This window comes from Pelophylax lessonae (genome assembly GCF_965119305.1).
Source record: "Pelophylax lessonae genome assembly, chromosome: 3".
Classification (NCBI taxonomy): domain Eukaryota; kingdom Metazoa; phylum Chordata; class Amphibia; order Anura; family Ranidae; genus Pelophylax; species Pelophylax lessonae.
In genome coordinates, this window is record NC_138770.1 from 612,080,791 (window position 1) to 612,107,379 (window position 26,589).

A 26,589-nucleotide genomic window follows, 5' to 3' on the forward strand; every position below is an offset into this window, starting at 1 on the left:
ACGCATGCTTATTCCATGTCTGTACTTAATCCAGAGACAGCCAAGCAAATGCATTTTCAGAATGATGCCAAAATACTTCTCTCCTGACAGGCTGACTTCACCAATTCGAGAAAAGTAAAGGGCAATTGGGGGGGGGGGGGTTAGACTCTTTATGGTTTAGCACCATCTCTCCTTTAGTATTTTTTTTAATAAAAGTAATCACACGACACAAGGGGTGGAGCTTGTGCTGGCTGTCATTCAACCTAGAGGACTAGGACAGAAATGATGTACTTCATGGGAAAGTTCTGGATTGAAGGTATTGCAGCAATTTTTTGTTTTTCTTATTAAGTGCATCATAATCAGGTTTTACTTTTGACTGAAGTTCAACCTAAAACAGTTTTATCTGTAGTCAGGACCCTAAATAAGCAGTCAGTAAGATATCAGGTCACTTACTTCTAAGCTTCCTCTTTTGATGGGGTTTAGTACAAGCAGTTTCTTCAGCAGGTTTTCACAGTCTGTAGACATATAGAAAGGAATTCGATATTTCCCCCGTAATACTCGCTCCCGTAATTCCTTTAGAAGACAAGATAACGCACTTGGTTACCATGATATCAGCACGGTCTGAGCAAATTGTTAAATAAGGTAAAATAAATATATATCAGAGAAGTATCCAGAATGCATTGATCATCTTTCCTTCTACAAATACTACTTCCTCTAAATTTCTGGCCTGTCTATTTGGAAAGAACTAAAGCTAGAGTGGTCAGCAATGGCAGACTTTATAGTCCTCTTAGCACAGTTTTCCTTTATTGACAGTAGACCGTCATCCAAGGTCGCCTTTTTTAAGTCCATAAATCATTACAATTCCCTCCTGAAAATATAAAACATACCAAATCCACTACGCTACTCCATTGAGAAGTGGATGGTTCCTTTCTACGTGTGTTTTGTTTTACCAGCACATTTATGGGGACCAAAAGACTTATTAATTATTCATGAACACTGAACTTTTTATTAAAAATGAATGTGGACCATCAAGGATATGTTTTTATGTTATTTGCATTAAAAATTGTTTTTAATGGATTGAAATATTTTATTTGTTTATTGTGATTAGTGAAGTTTTTTGGAACCTTAGGGAAGATAGGGTTTAAGGGTCTATTCAAAAAAATAGCACCCCTGCCTTGCAGCACTGTGGTCCATGGTTCAAATCACAACCAGGACACTACCTTCATGGTGTTTACATGTTCTACTTGTGCTTGAAACGATTTCTTCCCCTACACCAAAGACATGCTGGTAAGTTAATTGGCTTTTGTCTAAATTGGCCCTAACTTGCATAATGTGACTAGAGACTTTATATTGTAAGCTACTAAAGTGCAGAGACTGAGGTGAATGTACACAGCATACAAAGTGTTGCAAAAATTGACGGCTCTATAAAAATATCCCTAATAAAAAAAAAAAAAAATCATATTGATATTTATTCAGCTGCTTATGCAACTGTCAGTTTTTCAGGCAGACCTGATCAGATGGGCCTATCCACTCCTATGGATTGGTGGGTGTAAACGGACTTGTGCCTGTTTACATCCGCCTACCTCCAATCCTATCCGGTTCGCTAAAAATAAACGGGAAGGGACCAGTCTTCCTCTGTGTAGGTGGACTGGAGGTAATCAGGTGTAAATGGACAGTGGAGTCTGTTTACACCCAGCTGCCCATAGAGCAGAGTGGGGTCTGTCCGTGTCCGCTCTGCATGTCATCCACCCGCTCTGCTCTGATCACCGAAAACAGAGTCCACCCCATGTAAAAGGGGCTTAGAGTGTTTAGATTTCACTTTTAGCATGCAGCATTGGTGGCTTAATATTCTGATGACCTTTTAGCTGTATATCGGCAGTGTGAGATCTAAGGCACTGCTGGTCTCAGGAGATTTTTTGAGATGTCACTACTGTGGAAAGCCCTGCCTCAACTAATATGGCCACCTTCATATAAAGAGAGTACAGAAAAAGACATGGTAAATCTGTAATGGGGAAAAGAGAAGCTGTGGGGAGACCACAGGCAATACTGCTGATTAGCCTTTTGCCTTCCCTTTTTTTTTTTTTTTTTTAAACACAGCTCCATGGTTCAGTTCCTCTGTGAGTAACAGTACAGCTGTACAAATATTAAACCTCCCTGTAATATTTATAAAGAAAAGTAAACTTTTAGTGCACTTATCACCTTCCCTCCTTAGCACAGTCATAAGAAGTCATACCTGCGTATAACTCTCTGATCTGCACGCTGTGGCCTGCCCAACGCTGCTCAGCCCCTGCCTGCAATCCACACACCAGTACATAAACACATGTACTATGGCCTCTATTCACTTCAACAGAAAGCCCCTCTATAGGCTGACAAACAGGCTTGATATTGAAGTGAATGGATTATTTATCTTTGGCAAAAAGTGTGCACCTGAAGCTGTGTGCCAAATGGAATAGTTCCAGCAATGGATAAAGAGGGAGGAAGATGGATGTGAGCCACTGATTAACCGCTTGCTGACCATGTTTTGTATACATATGGTGGCTCTAAGTAGTACATGATCCAGCACTTTTGAGTTGAGGACGCGCAGCTGGCGGTCCGCTCCCGCAGTGATTATTCACAGCAAAAGCCGATCAGCAGATACGGCAGACTATGTCCGCTGGCACCCATTGATTTTTCGTTACACAGGCAGAATAGCAGTCTGCCTAGGTAAACAAGGCAGATTGCTGTCCTGTCAGCAGGGAAGACACTGATCCTGTGTTCCTGATAAGCAAGAACAAGGATCTCTGCCTTCCCTTAGTAGAAGCACCTCCCACAGTTTAGTAAAGCACAGGCTAGGATTTTATTAGGGTATAGCGTCGCCCAACTGTCAGTTAAAGTAACGCAGTGCCGCACAGCAAAAATTGGCTTGGTCATGAAAGGGGGTAAATCTTCCGGAGCTGAAGTTGTTAAGCTTAAAGAAGAGTTCCACCCTGGGACATTTTTTTTTTTTATAAAAAAACCCGGGACAGTCAGGGCTAGTGCATTCCACAATGGATAGCCTCTGATCTGTCCCGGGTTGCACTTACCTGTAAGAAGAAATACTTACCTTGAAAATGTATTCTCCAGCGCTGCCATCTCAGGTGTGGGCAGCTTGAAGCCAGCGCGATCCTCTTCTGTGTCCTCTTCCGTCCCACGATGCACTGCACCGGCCCCGCCATCACTTCCGGTGCGGCAGCGTCATCCCTGCACAGCTTCTGGGCATGCCCAGAAGCTGTTTAGCAAGGTATGACGGCGCCTGCACCGGAACTGACGTCGGGGCCGGTGCAGGCGCCTTGATTCCTGGGAGAGAGGACGTTCAGCTCCCAGGAATCATTGCAAAGCAAGGAAGTGACGAATCGCCGTGGCCGCCGAGGGGAGGAAGAGGAAGTAAGGTAAGTATATTTTCTTCTAAACCAGGTAAGTAAAAAAAATAAATAAATTGCGATTATCCATTTGTTTTTCAGGTGACCCGGAGCGAGAAGATGGAGAAGATGGAGGTAAGTTTAATTTTAGTGTGGAACTCCGCTTTAAAGGCTTAGCCCACCTTTTAAACCATATTAAGGGTATAAAGCCTGGTACACACAGGCCGAACATTGTCTGTTATCAGCCGGTTGAACAGAAACCGTCTGACATTCGTCTCGTGTGTACAACGGTCTGTCCGGCTTCTGCTGAACAGGCATGGTGAAAAAACTGCAACCGATCGGCATCCAATCAGAGCTGGCAGCCAGTGGCTGCAAGCACTGACCGGTGTGCTATGGATGGCGGCAGTTCCCCCGACACAACACAATAGCATTGCAGAGTTACTACAGCAAGTTTTTATTTTTGTTCAGCTCGCTGGGTTGAATGAAAAATACTAACAGTGTGTACCAAGCTTATAATGAAACATGTTCATATACAACATTACCTCAACATTACCCCAAGGAGACTGGCTGTATTCAGAATCTAAAGGTACAATACTCTCCCTACCTTTAAATTCTGTCCATCAAAAGGTAAGGAGCCGCTGACTAAAGTGTATAAAATGACCCCGAGGCTCCATACATCCACCTCAGGACCATCGTACTTCTTTCCCTGAAAGAGTTCCGGAGCAGCGTATGGCGGACTGCCGCAAAACGTATCCAGCTTGTTACCGATGGTGAACTCGTTACTGAATCCAAAATCTGCTATTTTGATATTCATGTCGGCATCAAGAAGGAGGTTTTCTGCCTGTTACAAAAAATACGAATAAAAATTACTGAAGTTAAAATATTTAAAGGGAAGCTCCAATTTCTTTGAAAAAATAAATAAATGAAAGTGGTTCTAAAGCCTAAATATTTTTCACCTTAATGCATTCTTTGTAGTAAGGTAAAAAATCTTTAGGCATCAGTATCCCCCCTCATCCCTCCTTTTACTTACCTGAGCCCTTATTCGATCCAGCGCTGTGCACATCTACAGCTCTTCTCTTCCCTCACTTCCTGGTATCACAGGCTTTGCTGAAGCAGTGGGAGCCACTGGCTCCCATTGCTGTCAATCAAAGACAGTGATGAGGGCGCAGAAGGCAGGAACGAGTCCCACTGTCTATGTAAATAGACTCCGATAGCAAGGCTCGGGAAAGTGTCTTTCTATAGGGGCACTCCCTTCATGGGAGGAGCTGGTAGCACCAGTGGGGGACCCGAGAATAGGAGGTTCAGAGCTGCTCTGTGCAATTCCATTTCACAGCGCAGGTAAGTAAAAACCAGTATGTCATAAAAAATTTTTTAAAAAAAGCTTTACAATCACTTTAATAGAGCATATACATCTGCCACTCAAGTCATAATGTAATAAATGTTATTAAAAAATCACCTTTCGTTTTCAATCTACAGCCCTGTAATTTTTTGTAAAATGTAATGTAATATGACAACCTGGAGGTATTCTGTACACAGATGGTATACAGAAAGCCCCCCAGAAATGTAATTTCATGCTTTCAGTCTGCACTAAGATACAAATAAGATTCTGCCATCCTCTGCAACAAAAAAATGTCATTTTTGTTGATACTCCAAAAGGTAAATCACTTCTAAAGGGGTGCAGACCCTGCCGCTTCCTCTTTAGAACCCTGCAAGTGCAGCGGCTGATAATTATAAAGTCACTCCCATTCAGATTCAGTTTGGTAGTGGTAAGAACCTGCAATAACATTTGTTAAAACCCTTGCAATGCCCATTGTTCACCCAGAGGGTTTTTGTTTTTTCTTTTTAACAAGAGAAGTGGAGTTCCTCTTTAAGGTTTTTACTCAGACCTGAGCAACAGACCTCTACATAAGGGCCCATTCACACTATGGCATTGCGGTTAGGAGTGTGTTACCATTTCCTTTACAGCACTGTACAGCAGAGCCCAAAACGTGGTTTGGTGCAATGCGGTGCCATTTATTTGAGTGGCACATCATTGCACCTTGCTGGTGTATGCCCATTGAAGCGTGCAGCAACATATTAATGCGAGCCGTCTAAAAATGGTGCACATCTATTATGCAGCTATTGTTGTGAACGGACACTCAGAATGAATAGCACAACATCGAACCCAACATATGTAATGTCTGTTACTGCAGCAAGACACATAGCAGTTGGTATAAACAACCGCTAAAAGAACGTCATAAAAAATGTCTTAGGCTGATTACAGAATTATTTACAATTGATCCCAGATTTGATTGGAATGTCCAATCATATTTTGAGAAATATTTTCTGTGTATTCTTCCTGGTTTAATCCAAACTTCTGGTTTGTATGGAATTTCTATCACTTGATTGCTTCTGCATGTAATAAATAATTCTCCAGTGTGTCTGGCTGTCTCAATGACCCCTGTACAAGGGTACAGAGCTCCCGACTGCATACAAAAATTCAAATCCTTGCCGACACTGGTTTGTGATGACAGCCAGGCAACTAGCATTCTCTAAAAAAAAAAAAAAAAAAAAGATAGATAGAATGGTCTTCATTGACCAGGCTTCACAAAAGCAATTTAGTAAATTGCCTGCAGGGGGCACCGCAGGACCTAAGTTCTTACACAAAGCAGCCAAGGTTTGCAGAGACACTCAGGATACCACAATTACATTAGAAGGGGCAGATGTCTGAAAAGGTCATACTGCTGTAAATTATAAAAGAATGTTCTGTAGAGGACACCGACATAACTTACCTTTAAATCTCGATGTACAATACACTTCTGATGACAATACTGCACCGCAGACACAATCTACATAGAACAAAAGGACAAGGTGAAAACTCCTCTAAATCCAACATTACAGCACTAACAATATACCCCAAATCTACAGGAAGGACACATTTCAAGGGTCCTCGGGTCTCACATATCTCAGGGACTCCAGCAGTAAGACCCCTTACCCACGAGGTCCCAGCTCAGTCCAGGTGCCGCTACAATTGCAAAGCAAGTCTTACCCTTGTGTATGTATATATATATATATATATATATATATATATTTTTTTTTATTTTTTTTTTTTTTTATAGATGGAAAGAATGCAACAGGGACACCAGAGAGAAAATTCTCAAAGAAGTGATTTTATAAACGGGAAGGTTATTCAATTCATCCATGTGTACCCAAATACTAAAGATCTAAACCCTAACTGAACGACCTTTATTTTGCATAAGCTCTGTGTATGAAATAATTCACTTTCTTTTCTATTAAACAGAATACAGTTTTCCTTTATGCATCTCAGTGCTGATCTCCTCCAGCCTCCGTCAGCCACTTCAACATGCATCCACTCCAGATGACTGAACATCATTGCTTTAGATCAGCAAGGCAGCTTGTAGTCTTCACCGAGCACACATGTGACAGGGTGACAATGCAGAAGTACAGATGGGAGTCAGTTGTCACCACATAAGAAGTCCCTGGAAAAGGACTTTCAAGCAGGGTGGATAAAAATCGAATTAATTTTAATAAAAATTATTTTGCAGTAAAAATCTATGTAAAATAGTTTTCTATTTAAGATACATTAATAATTTAGTTTATTCAGCAGGAAATGGAGCTTAGTTGTGAAGCATGAGGCTGTATATTCTGCAATATTTACATTTTTGGTAAACTCATTCAATGAATCCAAGCTCTGCAAGCTGAGATAACATGCACTGCATTGATGCATTCACACAGTTTCAAACTAACTACCAGCAAGAATGAGTCCTTACATTTAAAGAGCACCTGTCATTTCAGATCCATCATGGCAGCACCAGTTAGCGGGCATCCACTCACCTACTGCCACCACGTCCCTCCCCTTGTTGCGTCACTGCTGCACCCCAAACCATCCCATTAAAGTGAATGGGACTGTCAGTGAGTCAACAACGGGTCAGGGGAGGAGTCGCTGCGGGACAGAGATGACAGTTGCTCTTTAAAAATTATTTAAAATCGCATTGATCTAAATCCAGCTTTTTTACTAATGATTTAAATCATGCTTTCAGTCGGGATTTAAATCAAATTCCTCCTGCTTTCATGGCACGGTCATTGGGTATTATCTGAATCCATGCTGCAGATTCAAAAAGTTAACTTCTGAAGTGAAGTAACAGAGGTCTGATAAACTATGATGGTGCAGAGTTAGGCTACATTCGCCATATACAGAAAAGCGCTGCCCTTTTGAAGATGTGCGGCGGTGCCATTAAATCCCAATAGCACCCCTACACATTTGCTAACGCGTTTTTGCATGTATCAAAAGGTATGGTGCAAAAGCACCATGCATTATGGTCAAGCTAGTCTTCTCAAAAGGGTCATCAACTTATTCTGAGTGTTTCTCATGCGTAGGGCAGCCCAATGGAATGTGCTACCCAGCATTCCTGACATAAGGAATTTATTAAATAAATAACTTTTCCATTAATATTTTTTCCTTTTTTGATATATATATATACAGTCATTGCTTGCAAAAAATATATAATATCTGGAGGTTTTAAATAATCTTCAGGCCTAAATGTGCAAATTAAAAAAAAAAACTAAAATGACTCTGGCAGCAAAAGGATTAGGACTGTGCTGGAACATGTGACATATGTGGATGACACGCCCACTTTGACTCCTTGTCCATACTAGGGACATTTGGGTAAGAAAAAGCCTCCAGGCAGTACAGGACAATGGCTCCGGCTCATAGACAATGGAAGAGGAATTCCAGCTCTCCCAGACAGTTTTTCCCTTCCAAGACGCTGTGACTGATCTTGTGAAGATTTGGCGTTCATCCAGACCATAGTAAATGGGAGAGATTGTTTGGGCAACAGAATGGCATAATGATTGTGCGTTTCCTGACAGCTCCCGGTTCTGGGTATTTATAGCGTTCATCCCTACTGACTGCTGACAGCTGTAGGAGCGAGCAGAGCAGTGCTGGGATATAGTGCAGGGACCGCGGACCTGCTGGAAAATTATTTTTTTTTTTTCCATTCATGTGCTGCTGCTTTTTCCCACTGCTACAGATCATTAACTCCTCGCCTGCCAGCAGCGTGTTTGCTGGGGCTGTGAGGGTTGGTTAAAGAGCACCTTATAGTAAAAATGTTTTTTTTTTTTAAAGGAAAAAACAAGGTCCCCTTAAGACCCCGTTCACACTATGTCGGATCCGACTTCGGGCCTACTTGCACGGACTTCATAAAATGAATGTCTATGCAAGTCGCTCCAGGTCGCCCCGAAGTAGTACAGGACCCTTTTTCTAAGTCGGAGCGACTTGTGTCACTCCTATTAGAACCGTTCCTGTACTACACTATGGGACGCGAAGGACAGGCTGACAAGTTGCGGTCCAAGTCGGATCAGTGTGAATGGACTGTAATACATTTGTGTCACAAAACTATCACAAAAAAGGTTACTTCTATCAAAAGAAAAATCTGTAGGAAAAAAATATATATACAGTTGGGCAAAAATGTATTTAGTCAGCCACCAATTGTGCAAGTTCTCCCACTTAAAAAGATGAGAGAGAGGCCTGTAATTTTCATCATAGGTAAACTTCAACTATGAGAGACTGAATGGGGGGAAAGAATCCAGGAAATCAAATTGTAGGATTTCTAATAAATTCATTGGTAAATTCCTCGGTAAAATAAGTATTTGGTCACCTAGAAACAAGCAAGATTTCTGTCTCTCACAGACCTGTAACTTCTTCTTTAGGCCCCTTTCACACATGCTGTCCGTTCGTCCGTTTTTCATCCATCCGTTGACGGATGAAAAATGGACATCAATGCATCTCTATGGAAAAACGGATGACAACGGATGATCATCTGTTAACATCCGTTTTCAGCCGCTTCCATCAATGTCCGTTTTTTTTTTTTTGAACGGATGAATGCCCTATTTTTCATCCGTCAAAAAAACGGATCGGACGGTCCGTTTTTCATCCGTTTTTGCATTGGAAGTGTATGTAAAAAATGGATGAAAGGACAAAAACGGATGAAAAACTGATGCATTTTGACGTGACTGAACTGATGAACTTAGGCCCCTTTCACACAGGCGGACCGTTCAGATCCGCCTGTCTGTTTTTTTGGTGGATCTGAACGGTCCCCCCATGCATCCCTATGGGGCATCGGATGTCAGCGGAGACATGTCCGCTGACATCCGATCCAATCCGTCAAATCTGGACTGATGGAAACCCTATTTTCCATCCGTCCAGCAGTCCGTTCCCATCCGATTTTCCCCCCATAGAGATGTATGGGGCTCTGACAGCTGTGTCTCCACACAGTGCAGAGAACAGCTGTCATTCTCCTGCTCAGCGGGGGATCAGCGGATCGATCCCCCGCTGAGATAAACTGAGTCCGCTGACGGAGCGGAGTGTGTGAAAGAGCCCTTAAGAGGCTCCTCTGTCCACCACTCGTTACCTGTATTAATGGCACCTGTTTGAATTTATCAGTATAAAGGACACCTGTCCACAACCTCAAACAGTCACATTCCAAACTCTACTACGGCCAAGACCAAGTCGAAGGACACCAGATACAATTGCAGACCTGCACCAGGCTGGGAAGACTAAATCTGCAATAGGCAAGCAGCTTGGTGTGAAGAAATCAACTGTGGGAGCAATTATTAGAAAATGGAAGACATACAAGACCACTGATAATCTCCCTCAATCTGGGGCTCCACGCAACATCTCACCCCGTGGGGTCAAAATTATCACAAGAACGGTTAGCAAAAATCCCAGAACCACATGGGGGGGGGACCTAGTGAATGACCTGCAGAGACAGGGGACAAAAGTGACAAAGGCTACCATCAGTAACACACTACGCCGCCAGGGACTCAAATCCTGCAGTGCCAGATGTGTCCCCCTGCTTAAGCCAGTACATGTCCGGGCCCGTCTGAAATTTGCTAGAGAGCATTTGGATGATCCAAAAGAGGATTGGGAGAAAGTCATTTGATCAGATGAAAACAAAGTAGAACTTTTTTGGTAAAAACTCAACTCGTCGTGTTTGGGGGAGAAAGAATGCGGAGTTGCATCCAAAGAACAACATACCTACTGTGAAGCATGGGGGTGGAAACATCATGCTTTGGGATTGTTTTTCTGCAAAGGGACCAGGACTGATCCGTGAAAAAGGAAAAAATGAATGGAGCCATGTATTGTGAGATTTTGAGTGAAAACCTCCTTCCATCAGCAAGGGCATTGAAGATGAAACGTGGCTGGGTCTTTCAGCATGACAATGATCCCAAACACAACGAAGGAGTGGCTTCGTAAGAAGCATTTCAAGGTCCTGGAGTGGCCTAGCCAGTCTCTAGATGTCAACCCCACAGAAAACCTTTGAAAGTCCGTGTTGCCCAGTGACAGCCCCAAAACATCACTGCTCTAGAGGAGATCTGCATGGAGGAATGGGATAAAATACCAGCAACAGTGTGTGAAAACATTGTGAAGACTTACAGAAAATGTTTGACCTCTGTCAATGCCAACAAAGGGTATATAACAAAGTATTGAGATGAACTTTTGTTATTCACCAAATACTTATTTTCCACCATAATTTGCAAATAAATTCTTTAAAAATCAGACAATGTGATTTTCTGTATTTTTTTTTTCTCATTTTGTCTCTCATAGTTGAAGTATACCTATGATGAAAATTACAGGCCTCTCTCATCTTTTGATGAGGGAGAAAACTTGCACAATTGGTGTCAGATTGCATACTTTTTTGCCCTACTGTATATACTAACTTTATACCCAGTATAAAGTATAGTACCCAGTATAAAGTATAAATACTAACTTTATACCCAGTTTATCAGACGTTTCCCAATGAGATCCTGGGGGACCCGGGGAAAACAAATCTAGTGAGGACATGATCCTGCACTGTGATACAGCATGTCCTTGTGAGATTCCAGGTACTCTGAATTCCCAATGTCGTCGCCAGAGGAAGCTTGACGTCACCTACTGCAGTATGGTACCCAGGAAAAGGTAAAAAAAAAAAAATGAAGTCTTTTTTTTTTTTGGTTTACTTTAGGCTAGGTTCACACTTGTGCGGGGAGTGCAGCCCACATTTGCTCGGGCACGACAGCCAATTAATTTAAATGGGTTGCCATGCCCCATCAAAACGCAGAAAAGAAGTTCCTGCTGATAAACTCCTTCCTGTGTCATGACCTAAAGTCTGACAAGAAAGTAAGGAAGAAGTAACTGAGCAGTATGTTTAAACAGCCATAAAGAGAGTGAGAAAGTTGGTGGGCATAAGGCATTTTGACTGACATGGCTCTACATCACTGGATGATGTGAATAATGGTGGACATGCATCGTGGGATTTATATACTATGATTTATACAACTATATACAACCAGGAAACCCGGGATTACTAACTATTGCAGAGGATCTTACCGTTAACACACTTTCCAGCAGTCCCAGAGGAACTTCATGCAGATGAAAACCAGTATTCCTTGCCTGATAATAACCACGTTGTGGTAAGTAGTTAATCACAGGGGGGCGACCCCAGATCAAGCACGGATCAAGCACCAAAGCACTTTTGTCACTCTGAAGGACTATATTATGGACATTCTTTTATTCACTATGCACTTTATATTTTGATATGCACTTTTATGAATATTTTCTATATTTGCATACTTTTTTATGAATATTTGATGATTATTTAGAATTATTTATTAAGTTATTTAAAGCAGCGCTGCAACCACTGATTCACACTTTCAAAGAGCACTAGCACTTTTTCTTGCAGCAGGCAGCTTGCATACACATTCAGTATTTATTACCACAAGCGCGAGGTCTTACAGTTATAGATTAGGATTATTAGCACCCACCTGCAGGTTTCTGAATTTCACCATGCGGGTGGTTGCAGCTGCGGGAATTTGTGCGGGACCCGCAGCGGCACCACCCACACAGGTGTGAACATAGCCTTAGAGCTAATTAATATGAATGTTCATGGTTCTACACTGCCCAAAACAGGATATTTATCAGTGTGTACAACCAGGCGTGTTCAGATGAGGACAGGAAGCTTCTACAAATCAAGGAGTGGATGGCCATGTCCACAGCTGTTTGCAGTCGCTCCGTATGCAGACCTTTTGTGTCCTGGTCTGCTCATCTGTCCCTAACCGCAGGTAGTGCGGTAGTGGAGTAGTGCTCTGATTATATGGACCTTGTAGTTTAGAGAAAGGATTGCTTTAAGCCTCGTTCACATAGGCGTACTACAGTGTGAAAGGGCCATGATTGCCCACATTGGGTTGCATTTGGGGCCGTGCACCCACACAGTTGTCAAATAGGGAGCAGCTGCTGTGCCCATGCAGCCGCTGCGTCCCAATTAACAAGAATGAGACTGACTGCATGGGGGCCTGTGCATCCCTTTGAAGGCAAATATGGCCATTGCACGTGTGTACGCTGTAGTACACCCATGTGGATGAGAACTTTAAGTGTATTTCATCTTTTGCACCTACTTTGTATTTGTCAGATGTTCCCATTCACATAGCAGAATTGCACTGGTTATTTCCTAACAAAATGTAATCAAATATGATTGGATGCTATTAGCAACAACGGTAGTGTAAAGCGAATAGAGTAACTTAAAGAGGAGCTCCAGTCATTTTTCTATTTAGTAAGAGTCAGCAGCTAAAAAAACTGTAGCTGCTGACTTTTAATAAACAGACAATCACCTGTCCCAGGATCTAGCGATGTACTCACCCGAGCCGTGCCTTCCCTCGGTCTTCTGTCCCCAGCATCTCAACTGTGGGAACCTGGCTGTGACAGCTTGTGGCTTCACAGCCAGGTGCCCGCACGCTGCATATTGAATGCTCCCGCAGTCTTCTGGGACCTGCGATGTGTCCCAGAAGATTTCCGAGAGGGAGGGGGGGCAGGAGAAATTCCACTCGGATCGCCCGGGCAAAACCAGGTGCCTGCTTCCCCCACCCAAAAAAAAAAAAAAAAAGTGTCATTTGGTAAAGAGAAGGGAGGGAGGAGACTCTAAGAGGAACTTACTCTTGAGTGGAGCTCCGCTTTAAGCTTGCCATAACTGAGTTCAAAGCTCAGCTGGTTCCTGCCGAATCAGCTAAAATTTGCTTAAAAAACAGATGCAGCCACTCTTCGTGTCGGTTCACACTATGGCGTCACGACTTCCGGGCGACTTAATGAAGTCGCCGTGCACCGAGACTTCGGCGCAGTTTTGCACCGACTTCACATAATGGAAGTCAATGCAAGTTGCTCCTACTTCGCCCAAAAGTAGTGCAGGAACCTTTCTCTAAGTCGGAGCGACTTGAGTCGCTCCTATTAGAACGGTTCCAATTGCACAGAATGGAGCACGACTTGTCGGGCGACAAAGTCGGAACAGTGTGAACCGGCACTTCAGGTATTCTGACAGCCACTGCCAGATTATAAAAGCCCAAAAGGAGAACTCCTCCATGCCCTTGGTTAGCGTTGAAGGAATCTGATGGACTTCTTTTGTTCAGCTCGTAGGCTGAACTAAAAAAAAATATGTTAGCATATGGCCAGGTTTAAAAGTATAAAACAGCTAATAATGAACAATTAGGTGACTTAAAAAAAGGGGTGTCAAATGTTGGCGGCGCAGTACGAAAGAGGTGTGTTAATCAGTAAAAATGGCTTAATAGAGTTAGAAATATTTCAGCAGATATACCTGGTCACATACACTCTATGAACCCGATGTTTAGTCTCGGTTCATCTGTGTTTTTTAAAATTAGTTCAGCGTAGTTTTCTTCACCGATTCAGGTGTGAATTTTTACTTGAAATCGCACCTGAACCGGAATGAAAAATGCACAGGTTTTTATTTAAAAAACGGATCGCAGCCGACTTGCAGATATGTGAACTGACTCCATAGGGAAGGTTGCCAGTTCACATGTCATGCAAATTGGATGCGGTTCAAAAAGCTTTTATGTGAACCGAGTCTAATGCCTCGTACACACGCATCGATTATTGGCCGGGAATTTTCGGCCAACGTCCGATCGGCCGATTTTCAGCTTGTTAGTATGATGCTTTCGACAACCGACTCCGACTTTTCGACCGAAAAAAATCTGGTGTGCATGCTATAAAATTTTTGTTGGCCGTTAGCACAACGGCGGATTTTCCGTCAGTCAGTACAGATTTCGGCAGACAAAAATCTGATGAGCAAGACTGGGCATGCTCAGAGAAGAAAAAAAGTACGGAAAGTAAACCAGCACATGACATCACTTCTGAAGTTGATTTTTGTTGGCCGAGAAAATTCGTGTGCAGTCTAGGCACATTCCAACCAACAAAACACCACTCTGGACAAAAGTCGGACAATCGGTCGGCCGATAATCGTTGCGTGTGTACGAGGCATTAGGTTGGAGTTCTATTTCAAAGAAACCCTGTAATGGGGGAAAACATAAGTTGCCATACAATGTGACAAGGTTGCTTTAAACAATGATGTGTGATTGGATGTTATAGGTTTATTACACTTTGCTACTTAAGTTTACATAATGAATAAATTAGTGGGGGGTCCCGTTGCTGAAATGCTCTACACAGGAAGCTAGCCAGCAAAGGAATCAGGCAGCTGACCAGCAGCTATTAACGGACACCTATAAATAGGCGCACCCTTAAAATACCACTATGAACAGCTCCCCCCAACCACACACAGCTAGTCCTATTCCAGTCCCTGCATAGGTACTCCTCCGAGTGTGTGCTGCACAGAGGTTAATGACGTTCTGGAAGGGCCTTCATCACACCAGACGTCAGTCACTCTAAAAATAGCAGTTTATTTCCTCCTTTACCTGCCTAAATTTCGCCCGGGCCTCCTTCTCCTTCATCCTCCCATGGGCCACTAAGTAATCAAACACTTCTCCTGCAAGAAATAAACACATTTATTACACGCGGGTCCTGACCGGACATGTTCAGCTCAACATTCATCACTTTGCTGCGATCTGCAGAAAAGAAAACAGAAAGCCTGCTTACCATTTGCCTGGTGCAATGTAAATTAATAACATATCCTAAAGAAGAACTCCACTACTGGATTTAGAGTAGGGGCTTTCGATATAACTTACTGCAGCTAAAACCTTAACTCTTTACCTTACAGAAAAAAGTTACTCTAACAGACTGCACTGCTGTGTCTGGCCGATCCACAAGAGATGAGACAGACGGGAGCAAATGAAGCACCCAATTTACTAGTAGAAATTATTTTTTTTTTTGTTTAGTCCTGCATTAGTAAGATGAGTTTCAAATGAAGCCCATGAACATTTATGTATTTACTATTCTGTACAATAACATTCAGTAAACTATAAATAAAACAAACCATTCCTGATCTCTGGAGATACTGGCACTGCGAAACAATTCATTTTCAGAATTCACAGCACAAGCACTGAACTTGTCCAAGTCATTCTTGCAGCAGCTTAGCTCCCCCTATCAGCAGTAACTCCAAGGGTCTTCTCTAGATTTACAACAGACATTAGAATGAAAGGCAGCTGCTGGTAAGGGGGGTTGAGCTGATAAGTCCCTGCAGGGAGGAGGGAGAAGGGGGAGCTGAGCTACCAAGCTCTAGTGCAGAGGGAAAGTAAGGTGAGCTGCTGAGCCACTGCTGGCTGCGGGGAGCAGAGCTGCCGAGCCACTGCTGGCTGCGGGGAGCAGAGCTGCCGAGCCACTGCTGGCTGCGGGGAGCAGAGCTGCCGAGCCACTGCTGGCTGCGGGGAGCAGAGCTGCCGAGCCACTGCTGGCTGCGGGGAGCAGAGCTGCCGAGTCACTGCTGGGGCAGAAAATATGGGTGAGCTTAACAGCCGATTCACTGATGGAATGGGCAGTAAGGGTAGTCAAAATGCTGAGTCGCTCAGAGGAAGGGGGGAGTAGGGTAACTCAAATCCTTACCCTAGGACTTAGGACTGGGAACAAATGTTGTGCTTGTGTTAGGACAATGTTTTTGCTTGGGCTGTGAACTTTAAAATTACATTAAAATCATAAAAATAAAAAAAAGCATCACTTACCTGCTCTGTCCAACTATAATGTCCTATAAAGGGCAGGTAGTGGGGAATTATTTTACTTTAATGCTGAGAATGCATTAAAGGTTAAAAGGAGAAGTATGGCATTTTGATTTGTTTTTCTTTACTTTTCTTAAGAATGATACTTACCCTAGGGGGATGCACCATCTGTCCCCCGCTGACTCTAACACTGAGAACTGAGCTATCTAAAACCGCTGATCACTGGGTTCTCAGAGCTCCCTAAACAGAGAGCTGGTGACCAGCTCTCTGCCCTGACACCCCCACGCTCACTGGAGCGCTGGGCTTTGGGGGGGGGGCTGATTCGGGTGCGGGTCCAGGCATGTGGGCAAATCCCGACATCAATGTTGCGATCTTGCTTGAGCCTGGACTGGCTCTGTGATGTCAGCAGACAAACGGGTCACAGAAATGAAGATTTAACTGCACTCCTGTGATCCACAAAGGAAGTACAGCCAAAAAGTTTTGGCTGTACTTCTCTTTTAAAAACATTTAGACTTTAGTATTACTTTAACAATGAATTGCTCCACAGTGCCTACAGAGAGCAATGATGGCTTCTAAGCTCATTTACGGTTTATATATTTAAAAACAATGATCATATATCCCCATTAACATGATTGGTTCTCTCAAAACTGATACATATGTATGCTGATAGATGTTGCAGAGTTAAAGTGGAACCCCAGCCCCAGACTTGCTTCCACCCCAACAGAAGCGAACAATGTTCCTTATTCAAGAAAAGCAGAATTTTTCCTCCCATCAGCATGCTCCTTTTCAGCACAATGATTGGCTGCTTGTGCTTTTTCTTCCTCTCCCACGTTGAGCTCTGCTGTACCAAGACTACAAGAGGCTGATGCCGGTTGAAATTCAGGTAGTTACCTGCCTTTTATTAAATAAGTTTGAAATTTGCTAAAAGCTTTGCAAATACTTTGTAAAACCACACTGTACTTGTCACCTTTTCACATACTGAAGTTTGTATGTACCAGGCCTTATAGGGTGGATGATGTAACAGCAGAGGTGGGAGCATTCAAATCCACAAAATGAGCAGGAAAAGGGCCAGAAACTAGGCTGAAGACAACAATGCTGAAGTCCCCCCCCCCCCCCAAAAAAAAAATAAGACAACATCAAACCCAGCTCACTATACACCACCTACACCTGAAATATCACTTTTGGGTGGACTGACACTATTGCCCATATCCCGGTGTTACAATAAAAAAAAATAAAAAGGGGGGGGGGGGGGTGAATATAGACTTTATATACAGCAACATTGTGCATTTGCCTGGGGCACAGAAGGTGTGTCTTTGAGATATTATCTAGAAAGGAGTCATTAAACTGCTAACTGGAAGAGATTTCCCACGCTAAAGCTCACCTGTCTCCCTCCCAGTGGTGCTTGATAAGCAGCAGCCGCGTGTAACCTAATGTACCAGCAAATGCTGATGCAGCTGTAATATAATAAGAGCTGAACAGATTGACTTAGTATTCAACTACCGGCCTCTTTACGCAGCTGGATGAACCCTGTGCCAAAACCCTCATTAAGTTTATATAAGTACAATTGAGTTAACATGGAGAAGCCTTCACTTCCCGAGGTATGTTACAGCTCACATTTACACCAATGACTTTTCTTTTTATGACTTTGCCTCATCTCGCCCCCATTAAAGGGGAATTTCAGCACCCAAATGAGCATTAAAAAAACAGCTGCCTGTCCATGTCTGAATTTTGAATAGAGTTTTTAAAGCGGATAACTCACATCTGATTGCGGTCTCCCATGACCTTATTTATACACACACACATCTATATATACATATCTATATACAGTGCCTTGCAAAAGTATTCGGCCCCCTTGAACTTTTCGACCTTTTGCCACATTTCAGGCTTCAAACATAAAGATATAAAACTGTAATTTTTTGTGAAGAATCAACAAGTGGGACACAATCATGAAGTGGAACGAAATTTATTGGATATTTCAAACTTTGTTAACAAATAAAAAACTGAAAAATTGGGCGTGCAAAATTATTCAGCCCCTTTACTTTCAGTGCAGCAAATTCTCTCCAGAAGTTCAGTGAGGATCTCTGAATGATCCAATGTTGACCTAAATGACTAATGATGATAAATAGAATCCACCTGTGTGTACTCAAATCTCCGTATAAATGCACCTGCACTGCGATAGTCTCAGAGGTCCGTTTAAAGCGCAGAGAGCATCATGAAGAACAAGGAACACACCAGGCAGGTCCGAGATACTGTTGTGGAGAAGTTTAAAGCTGGATTTGGATACAAAAAGATTTCCGAAGCTTTAAAACATCCCAAGGAGCACTGTGCAAGCGATAATATTGAAATGGAAGGAGTATCAGACCACTGCAAATCTACGAAGACCTGGCCGTCCATCTAAACTTTCAGCTCATACAAGGAGAAGACTGATCAGAGATGCAGCCAAGAGGCCCAGGATCACTCTGGATGAACTGCAGAGATCTACAGCTGAGGTGGGAGACTCTATCCATAGGACAACAATCAGTCGTATACTGCACAAATCTGGCCTTTATGGAAGAGTGGCAAGAAGAAAGCCATTTCTTAAAAAGTGTTGTTTAAAGTTTGCCACAAGCCACCTGGGAGACACACCAAACATGTGGAAGAAGGTGCTGTGGTCAGATGAAACCAAAATCGAACTTTTTGGCAACAATGCAAAACGTTATGTTTGGCGTAAAATCAACACAGCTGTCAAACATGGCGGTGGCAGCATCATGGTTTGGGCCTGCTTTTCTTCAGCAGGGTCAGGGAAGATGGTTAAAATTGATGGGAAGATGGATGGAGCCAAATACAGGACCATTCTGGAAGAAAACCTGATGGAGTCTGCAAAAGACCTGAGACTGGGACGGAGATTTGTCTTCCAACAAGACAATGACCCAAAACATAAAGCAAAATCTACAATGGAATGGTTCACAAATAAACATATCCAGGTGTTAGAATGGCCAAGTCAAAGTCCAGACCTGAATCCAATCGAGAATCTGTGGAAAGAACTGAAAACTGCTGTTCACAAACGCTCTCCATCCAACCTCACTGAGCTCGAGCTGTTTTGCAAGGAGGAATGGGCAAAAATGTCAGTCTCTCGATGTGCAAAACTGATAGAGACATACCCCAAGCGACTTACAGCTGTAATCGCAGCAAAAGGGGGCGCTACAAAGTATTAACTTAAGGGGGCTGAATAATTTTGCACGCCCAATCTTTCAGTTTTTTATTTGTTAACAAAGTTTGAAATATCCAATAAATTTCGTTCCACTTTATGATTGTGTCCTACTTGTTGTTGATTCTTCACAAAAAAATACAGTTTTATATCTTTATGTTTGAAGCCCGAAATGTGGCAAAAGGTCAAAAAGTTCAAGGGGGCCGAATACTTTCGCAAGGCACTGTATGTATTTTATATATATATATATATATATATATATATATATATATATATATATATATATATATATATATATATATATATATATATATATATATATATATATATATATATATATATGTATAACACCCTAGCAAGGGTTAAATGTTAGTCTCTAGGGGTGAAATAATACGCTGTAATACTTCTCTTAATTCTTACAGAGCCCTTCCTCTCATACACTTAGGGTGGACCCTTGCAGTTAAAATGTACAATGCAGGTCTATGGGTCCTGGATTGTACATAGTGTGACCACCGGCCACAATGCCTTAGAGTAGAGGATTCTGGGGACTGGGGTCACACAGCATGGTGGAAGCAATTTGGAGCAAGGAATAAAGTATTACAGCTTATTCCTCTAACTCTAGACTTAGAGAGCATTTAACTCTTGCACTGCAGGGGGGTGGGAGGAAAGAGTCTACTGCAGGTGTATTTATGAATGCTGCCAGAGACTTCAAAGTAGATGTGCATATTTCCTGGGGTTTTGTCTTTTTAAAGGCTAAGTTCTCTTTTAGAACATGCTACACCCCTTATTTAGGGTGTAACATGTAACACGTTCCAGAAAATCCACCCTCACCCCCTGAGCCGCTGTCACATTTAAAATCAACTTCGCCTGCACAGCCATGACATTCACAGAGATCTGTGAATGAATAAACTACAAATCCCATCTGCCACTCTAGTAGACAGGTTGTAGTTCTCAATGGACTATGAATGCGCTGATCAGCACACTCGTAGTTCGTTGGCAATTCCTCTTTCAACCTAAAAGCCCATAGGAAGGTATGAGCAGAAGGAAGACGTGTCTGCAGGAGCATGACAATCCACTGATGGCAGGTGCAATGCTTTGCAGGCTCCTAGAAGTAAAAAAAAAAAATGCATATGTGCATTTATTATTTTTCTTTTAAAGGGGAACATATCCTTGAAAAAAAAAAAAAACACATTGCAAATACAGAAAAATACCTGCTGGTCTGTCAAAAAGATGTTGTGAGCTAACAATGCCTCTGCTGCAAAATCCCAAGCAGTGTTGTCATCCCTGCTCAGTCCTCCTTTGCTGGACTAGAGTACACCTCTCATTTCACTTGTCTCCAAAACATGAGGTGTTCTGTAGTCCAGCAAGGGATAACTCAGATAGACAATACTTGAGGTTTCAATGCAGCAGAGGCAGTGTAGTCAGCTCACAGGATTTCTGGCAGGGTCAATAGGTACTTTTCTGTATTTGTAGCGTTAATAAACAATCCTCATCCCACTCTGCACAAATGATCTTCTGAACATCTGGCTCACAGGCAATCTCTATCAAATTAAGGACACCTTTAGAATTTTCCTGCTTATTTGATTGGCTCATTTTCCTATTACAACTCTGGCACTGATCATGTGACTATGGCAGATCCTCCCCATTTAGCAAGTGACTGGCAGGCATGTTTGCCTTCACAGAGCATAACCAGGTTAAAGTCTACCATAGATTTTGATAAAAATCTTTACAATGTTTGTAACTAGAAAGGATTCCTTTTCTTCTTCCCGATCAAAAGTGAAGTTTCACTTAGAGCTGCAATGTCAGACAACCTGCCTGCCCTTCATATTATGAAAACAAATCCACGTGCGGCTCATTGCCCCGGCTGACTTTTGATGATTTCAGTCTGATTGAGCTTACCTACTGCATTTGTATTGATCTAGATAAAATGAATTTCAATGCACAGGGCAAGGCTGGCAAATTCTATCACGCAGCGAGAAAATCTCCTTCCTGACTCCAGAGTCTGTCTGCATCAATAATGACTTTCACCTGCCTGGAAGTCTACTGGCTCATTTCCATTCCTCCGATGACAACGTTTCCATTCTGTTCAAGACGCCAAACCACCATTATTTTATTACTAAGAAGGGCTACATGGTCTGCAAGCATAAAATGGGGGCAATTTTATTTATCTTGTGTTACGGAAAATTTATAAAATTGCATCCCACTATCTACAGCTGACCTGCAGCACTTGAGGGATGCGCATAACCATTCGACTTGTGAACCTGTGCCCAGACTATGCATAGTAAAGTATTTCATTTTCTGAACAAGCAGTAAAAAGCACATTGAAGCAATTCTAAATCACTTCTGTAGTTATGGGCACAGTGGAGAACCCACCTTCAAAGTTCACAAAACAGGCATGAAAACTCATTTTTTCCCTATTATTTTCTATTTCAGCAGAATCTTGGCAGACTGCCGGCTCTTTAATGTAAATTCACAGCAGGCCATTCCAATCTTTTATAAACCAACATTAACCTGATTTTAGGGGTTTTAGGCCTAATTCACAAAGCTGTAGCACAAGGATAAGGATCTTCACTTTAACCACTTCCCCCCCCAGCCTATTGTCAAATGACAGCTGGGCAGGACATTCATCGTCCTGGGTGGATGTCATATGACGTCCTCCCAGAACAGGCTGCACTGGGGCGTGATCCATCACTGGCTGTGTCAATGAAATCGGTGTACCAGCCCGCTGCTGGTACTATGTACCAATCACAGCAGATCACATGACATTGTAAACCGACTCGTTTTCAACACATGAAGATTTATTTGTTGTGGACTTATGGACTGTTCTTGGGGTTAACCTTTGAACTTCTATTTGCACAGATACATGAATATTTCTTTGGCTCATTTATATGGATGGTTTCCTTTCATACCCTTCATTGTGTACAATTGTGTTGCTAGCTGTGATTGGTCACAGTGATCACATGGCACAGACAGGGTCATCACAGCCTATCTGTACCATGTGACTAGCTGTAGCCACTCACAATACATTTCTTTTTTTCAATTCTTACTTTTCCAAAAAAGTTGTGACTAAAAATGACAACTTCAAAAAAAACTTGCCATGCCTCTTACTAAATACCTTGGACTGTCTACTTTGCAAAAAGGGGTAATTTGGGGGATACGGTTTGTACTGTCCTGGCGTATTTGGGCCTCAAGAAATGAGATAGGCGATCAGAATAGTACATCAAGGCTGATCGATTTTCAGATATATATCATAGTTACATAGTAGTTGAGGTTGAATAAAGACAACAGTCCCATAACCCTGAATGTTGTGATCTTTGAGATGCACACTGAGATCATAGTTTGTGGTCTCCATAACTTTTCTAAAGACTAAAAAATAAACACTGGTTTGGGTTATTTTCACCAAAGAAATGTAGCAGAATACAGCTTGGCCTAAATGTATGAAGATTATTTATTTGCAAAATGTTATAACAGAATCAAGAAAAACATTTATTTTTTTCATACTTTTAGAGCCCATTCATATTAGCGCGACTTGTCAGGCAACTTGTCAGCCTAACAAGTCGCGCTCGGTCGCGGTCCATTGATTAGCACAGGACCCGTTCTAATAGGAGCGACACAAGTCACTCCGACTTAGAAAAAGGGTCCTGTACTACTTTGGGGAGACCTGGAGGCGACTTGCATAGACTTCCATTATGTGAAGTCTCTGCAAGTCGCGGTGCACAGCGGTGCACGCTACTTCACAGGTCGCCCCCCAATGTCGTGTTGCGCTAGTCTGAATGGGCTCTTTGGTCTAGCAAAAAATAAAAAAAACCAGTGGTGATTAAATACCACCAAAAGAAAGCTCTTTTTATGTGAAAAAAATGATAAACATTTCATATGGGTACACTGCTGCATGACCACGCAATTGTCATTCAAAGTGCAACAGTGCTGAAAGATGAAAATTGGCCTGGGCAGGAAGGGAGTGAAAGTGCCCGGCACTGAAGTGGGTAATCATAAGACTAAGCTTTCTAATTTCACTAAAATTAACTGAAACTACCGGTCACTTTTTGAAAATAATAATCTTGAACCTGATGTCCTTAAGTGAAACTAAAGTCTAAATGTAAAAAATTGCCAGCAGGCTAGCTCTCTAATAAAATAAGCATACTTGCAGTCCAAAAATGTACATTGTGTTGCACATGGGTAGCTCAGTATATTCCTGCCATGGTGCCCTTGTGAAGGGGAAGTAGAAACCTTTCAATGGAGACAATAGTTGTGGTGACAACCAGGTATTTGATGGAATTTCCTCTAACTTCCTTTTGGGTATGGGACAGGAGGAGAGAGAAAAATGGGCAGCGGTTAGAACCCTTCCTTGACTTTAGTTCTTTAATTTCTAAGCATGCATGAGAAGATTGGCACCTGGAAGAAATTGGGAAGAAGATGCTGGCACCAGTGAGTGCACTACATATGCATGTTCTCTAGGGCATTATTATGTGTTGGGGTGCCATTCACAAGGTTTCATTTATTCATCAATAAAACAACACAAAGAATAAATAGAAATAAAGAAGACACTTACCCCCACTAGCATATTCCATTATTAAATATAAGGTCTTCTCAGTTTCAATGACTTCAAAAAGTTTTACTAGAATAGAAAGAAAAAAATCTTATTTCCATAGGGCCCAACTTGTTACATAGTATTCCTAAACAAAGTTCCAATTGTACAAAACCCCTAAAAAGACCTGTTGCTTTTGAAGCACCTTATTTTATTTTTTTTATTTCAAGTACTTATATAGAGCTGCCAATTTACATATAGATTGCACATTCACATCAGTCCCTGCCCTCAAGGAGCTTACAATCTAAGGTCCCTAACTCACATACATACACAGTAAGGTCAATTTTATACAGGATCCAATTAACCTACCAGCATGTCTTTGGAGTATGGGAGGAAACCAAAATTCCCAGAGGAAACCCACGTCGGCACAGGGGAGAACATGCAAACTCCAGGCAGGTAGTGTCGTGGTTGGGATTCGAACCAGCGACCCTCTTGCTGCTAGGTGAAAGTGCTAACCACTACACCACTGTGCCGCCCTTATCCATCAGTTCGGAAGTAAAATTCCAAAGTACTTTATTTGCTTATTTTCTGTTGTCCCTTTCAATACAAATAGATAACCGGCCTGCCTCTCCGCTGAGAGTAGGCTTATGGGGTCCATTTTAGTACAAGCCACCTACAAAAGCTATTCCCCCCTACTGCTGATGTCCTTCTATTGTCCTCATCTATTTTGGAAAAGGAACCTCGTCCTCCCTGCTGCTCAGTCTTTTTCACTGCTCGCCAACTGGCAATGCTTGAATAGATAATGTCACTCAGGTGACAGTGACGGGGTCTCCTGATAACGGACCTCACCCTGCAAGGCATACTTACCCATCCACACTCCTTCGCTGCTTCATCTGAGCCTTTGCTCTTGTTGTTCTAATGGCATGACTTCCACTATGTGACATATGTAGGGGGGGTGTGTGGTACTGATTTCATAAGATCCGATAGCAGGGTTTATTTAGGGTGGACTAGGTTCCTGGGATGGGGGTATCAGGAGATGTCCTAAATGGGCAGGTGACTAGGTTTATTTTACTTATTGACGCACTTGCTGAAGGTTATATCACGTAGGTGGCATGTCCTAAACTGGACACCTTAGGCCAAACAATCCACTTTGGCATCATTTTGCAATATACATGAAAAATGTAAAGAAGGAAACTAAAAATGTACAATGAAATTTGACAACTGAAGAGAAAGGTCCTCTTTATGGGGCAGGCCATCCAAAATAGATATTTGTTTGGTTGTGAAATCCCTCAGCAGTTTCTTATTTCTTCACAGACCCTGGTACTGAGATTTCAGAGATTGAGTCCCTGGCTTTATCGACCTGCTGCAGCCAGGAAAAGGAGGTCCCACTCTCACTGCTGGAGTTTTATGTAAATTTAAATCAGTGTCAGTGCTCTCTAAACTGTGACCCGAATGTGGTCCTTTGCACACCTTTATCTGGTCCTTTGAATGAAGAAATGTCATCAGCACACCAAGGATTCCTCAGAAGGGTCCAAAGCTTTATCCATTTGGTCACACGGTACACATACTGCAACGTTTCAGAGCCATGCAGGGCCCCTTTGTCAGGCAAGGTAAGTCACTTGCCTGACGAAGGAGGCCTGCGTGGCTCCGAAACGCTGCCACATGTGTGCTGTGTGACCAAGTGGATAAAGCTTTGGACCCTTCTGAGGAATCCTTTGTGTGCTGATGACATTTCTTCATTCGGATTGTCTGTGGTTTCCACCCAGTGGTCATTACAGCACCCAGCATTATTACAGCCATTTCCGTGAATATGTGCATGGGGAAGATTGCTTTTGGACTTTTTATCTGGCTCTTGGGGCACTATTCTTCCCACTGATACCAACAATGGAGTAATAATTCCTATACTGACACCAATGATGGGGCACTATTCATCCCACTGACACCAACGATGGGGCACTATTCCTCCCACAGACACCAATGATGGGGCACTATTCCTCCCACAGACACCAACGATGGGGCACTATTCCTCCCACAGACACCAACGATGGGGCACTATTCCTCCCACAGACACCAACGATGGGGCACTATTCCTCCCACAGACACCAACGATGGGGCACTATTCCTCCCACAGACACCAACGATGGGGCACTATTCCTCCCACAGACACCAACGATGGGGCACTATTCCTCCCACTGACACCAACGATGGGGCACTATTTCTCCCACTGACACCAACGATGGGGCACTATTTCTCCCACTGACACCAATGATGGGGCACTATTCCTCCCACTGACACCAACGATGGGGGCACTATTCCTCCCACTGACACCAACGATGGGGCACTATTCTTCCCACTGACACCAACGATGGGGCACTATTCTTCCCACTGACACCAAGGATGGGGCACTATTCATCCCACTGACACAAACGATGGGGCACTATTCATCCCACTGACACCAACGATGGGGCACTATTCATCCCACTGACACCAACGATGGGGCACTATTCCTCCGATACCAACAATGGGGCACTATTCCTCCCACTGACACCAACGATGGAGCACTATTCCTCCCACTGACACCAACGATGGGGCACTAT

The 26,589-nt window shown here is 42.8% G+C and overlaps 1 protein-coding gene across 1 annotated transcript in view; it reads right to left on the reverse strand.

Annotated features, from left to right (window-relative positions):
• MARK1 (microtubule affinity regulating kinase 1) overlaps nt 1–26,589 on the reverse strand; it is a 245,556-nt gene that overhangs the window by 42,686 nt on the left and 176,281 nt on the right. Inside the window, exons 5-9 of the mRNA XM_082249458.1 lie at nt 24,017–24,082; nt 15,087–15,157; nt 6,128–6,184; nt 3,961–4,197; nt 433–552 (exon numbers count right to left, since the gene is read on the reverse strand). Of these exons, the coding sequence (XP_082105584.1) occupies nt 433–552; nt 3,961–4,197; nt 6,128–6,184; nt 15,087–15,157; nt 24,017–24,082 (551 nt within the window). The remainder of the gene's footprint in view (nt 1–432; nt 553–3,960; nt 4,198–6,127; nt 6,185–15,086; nt 15,158–24,016; nt 24,083–26,589) is intronic.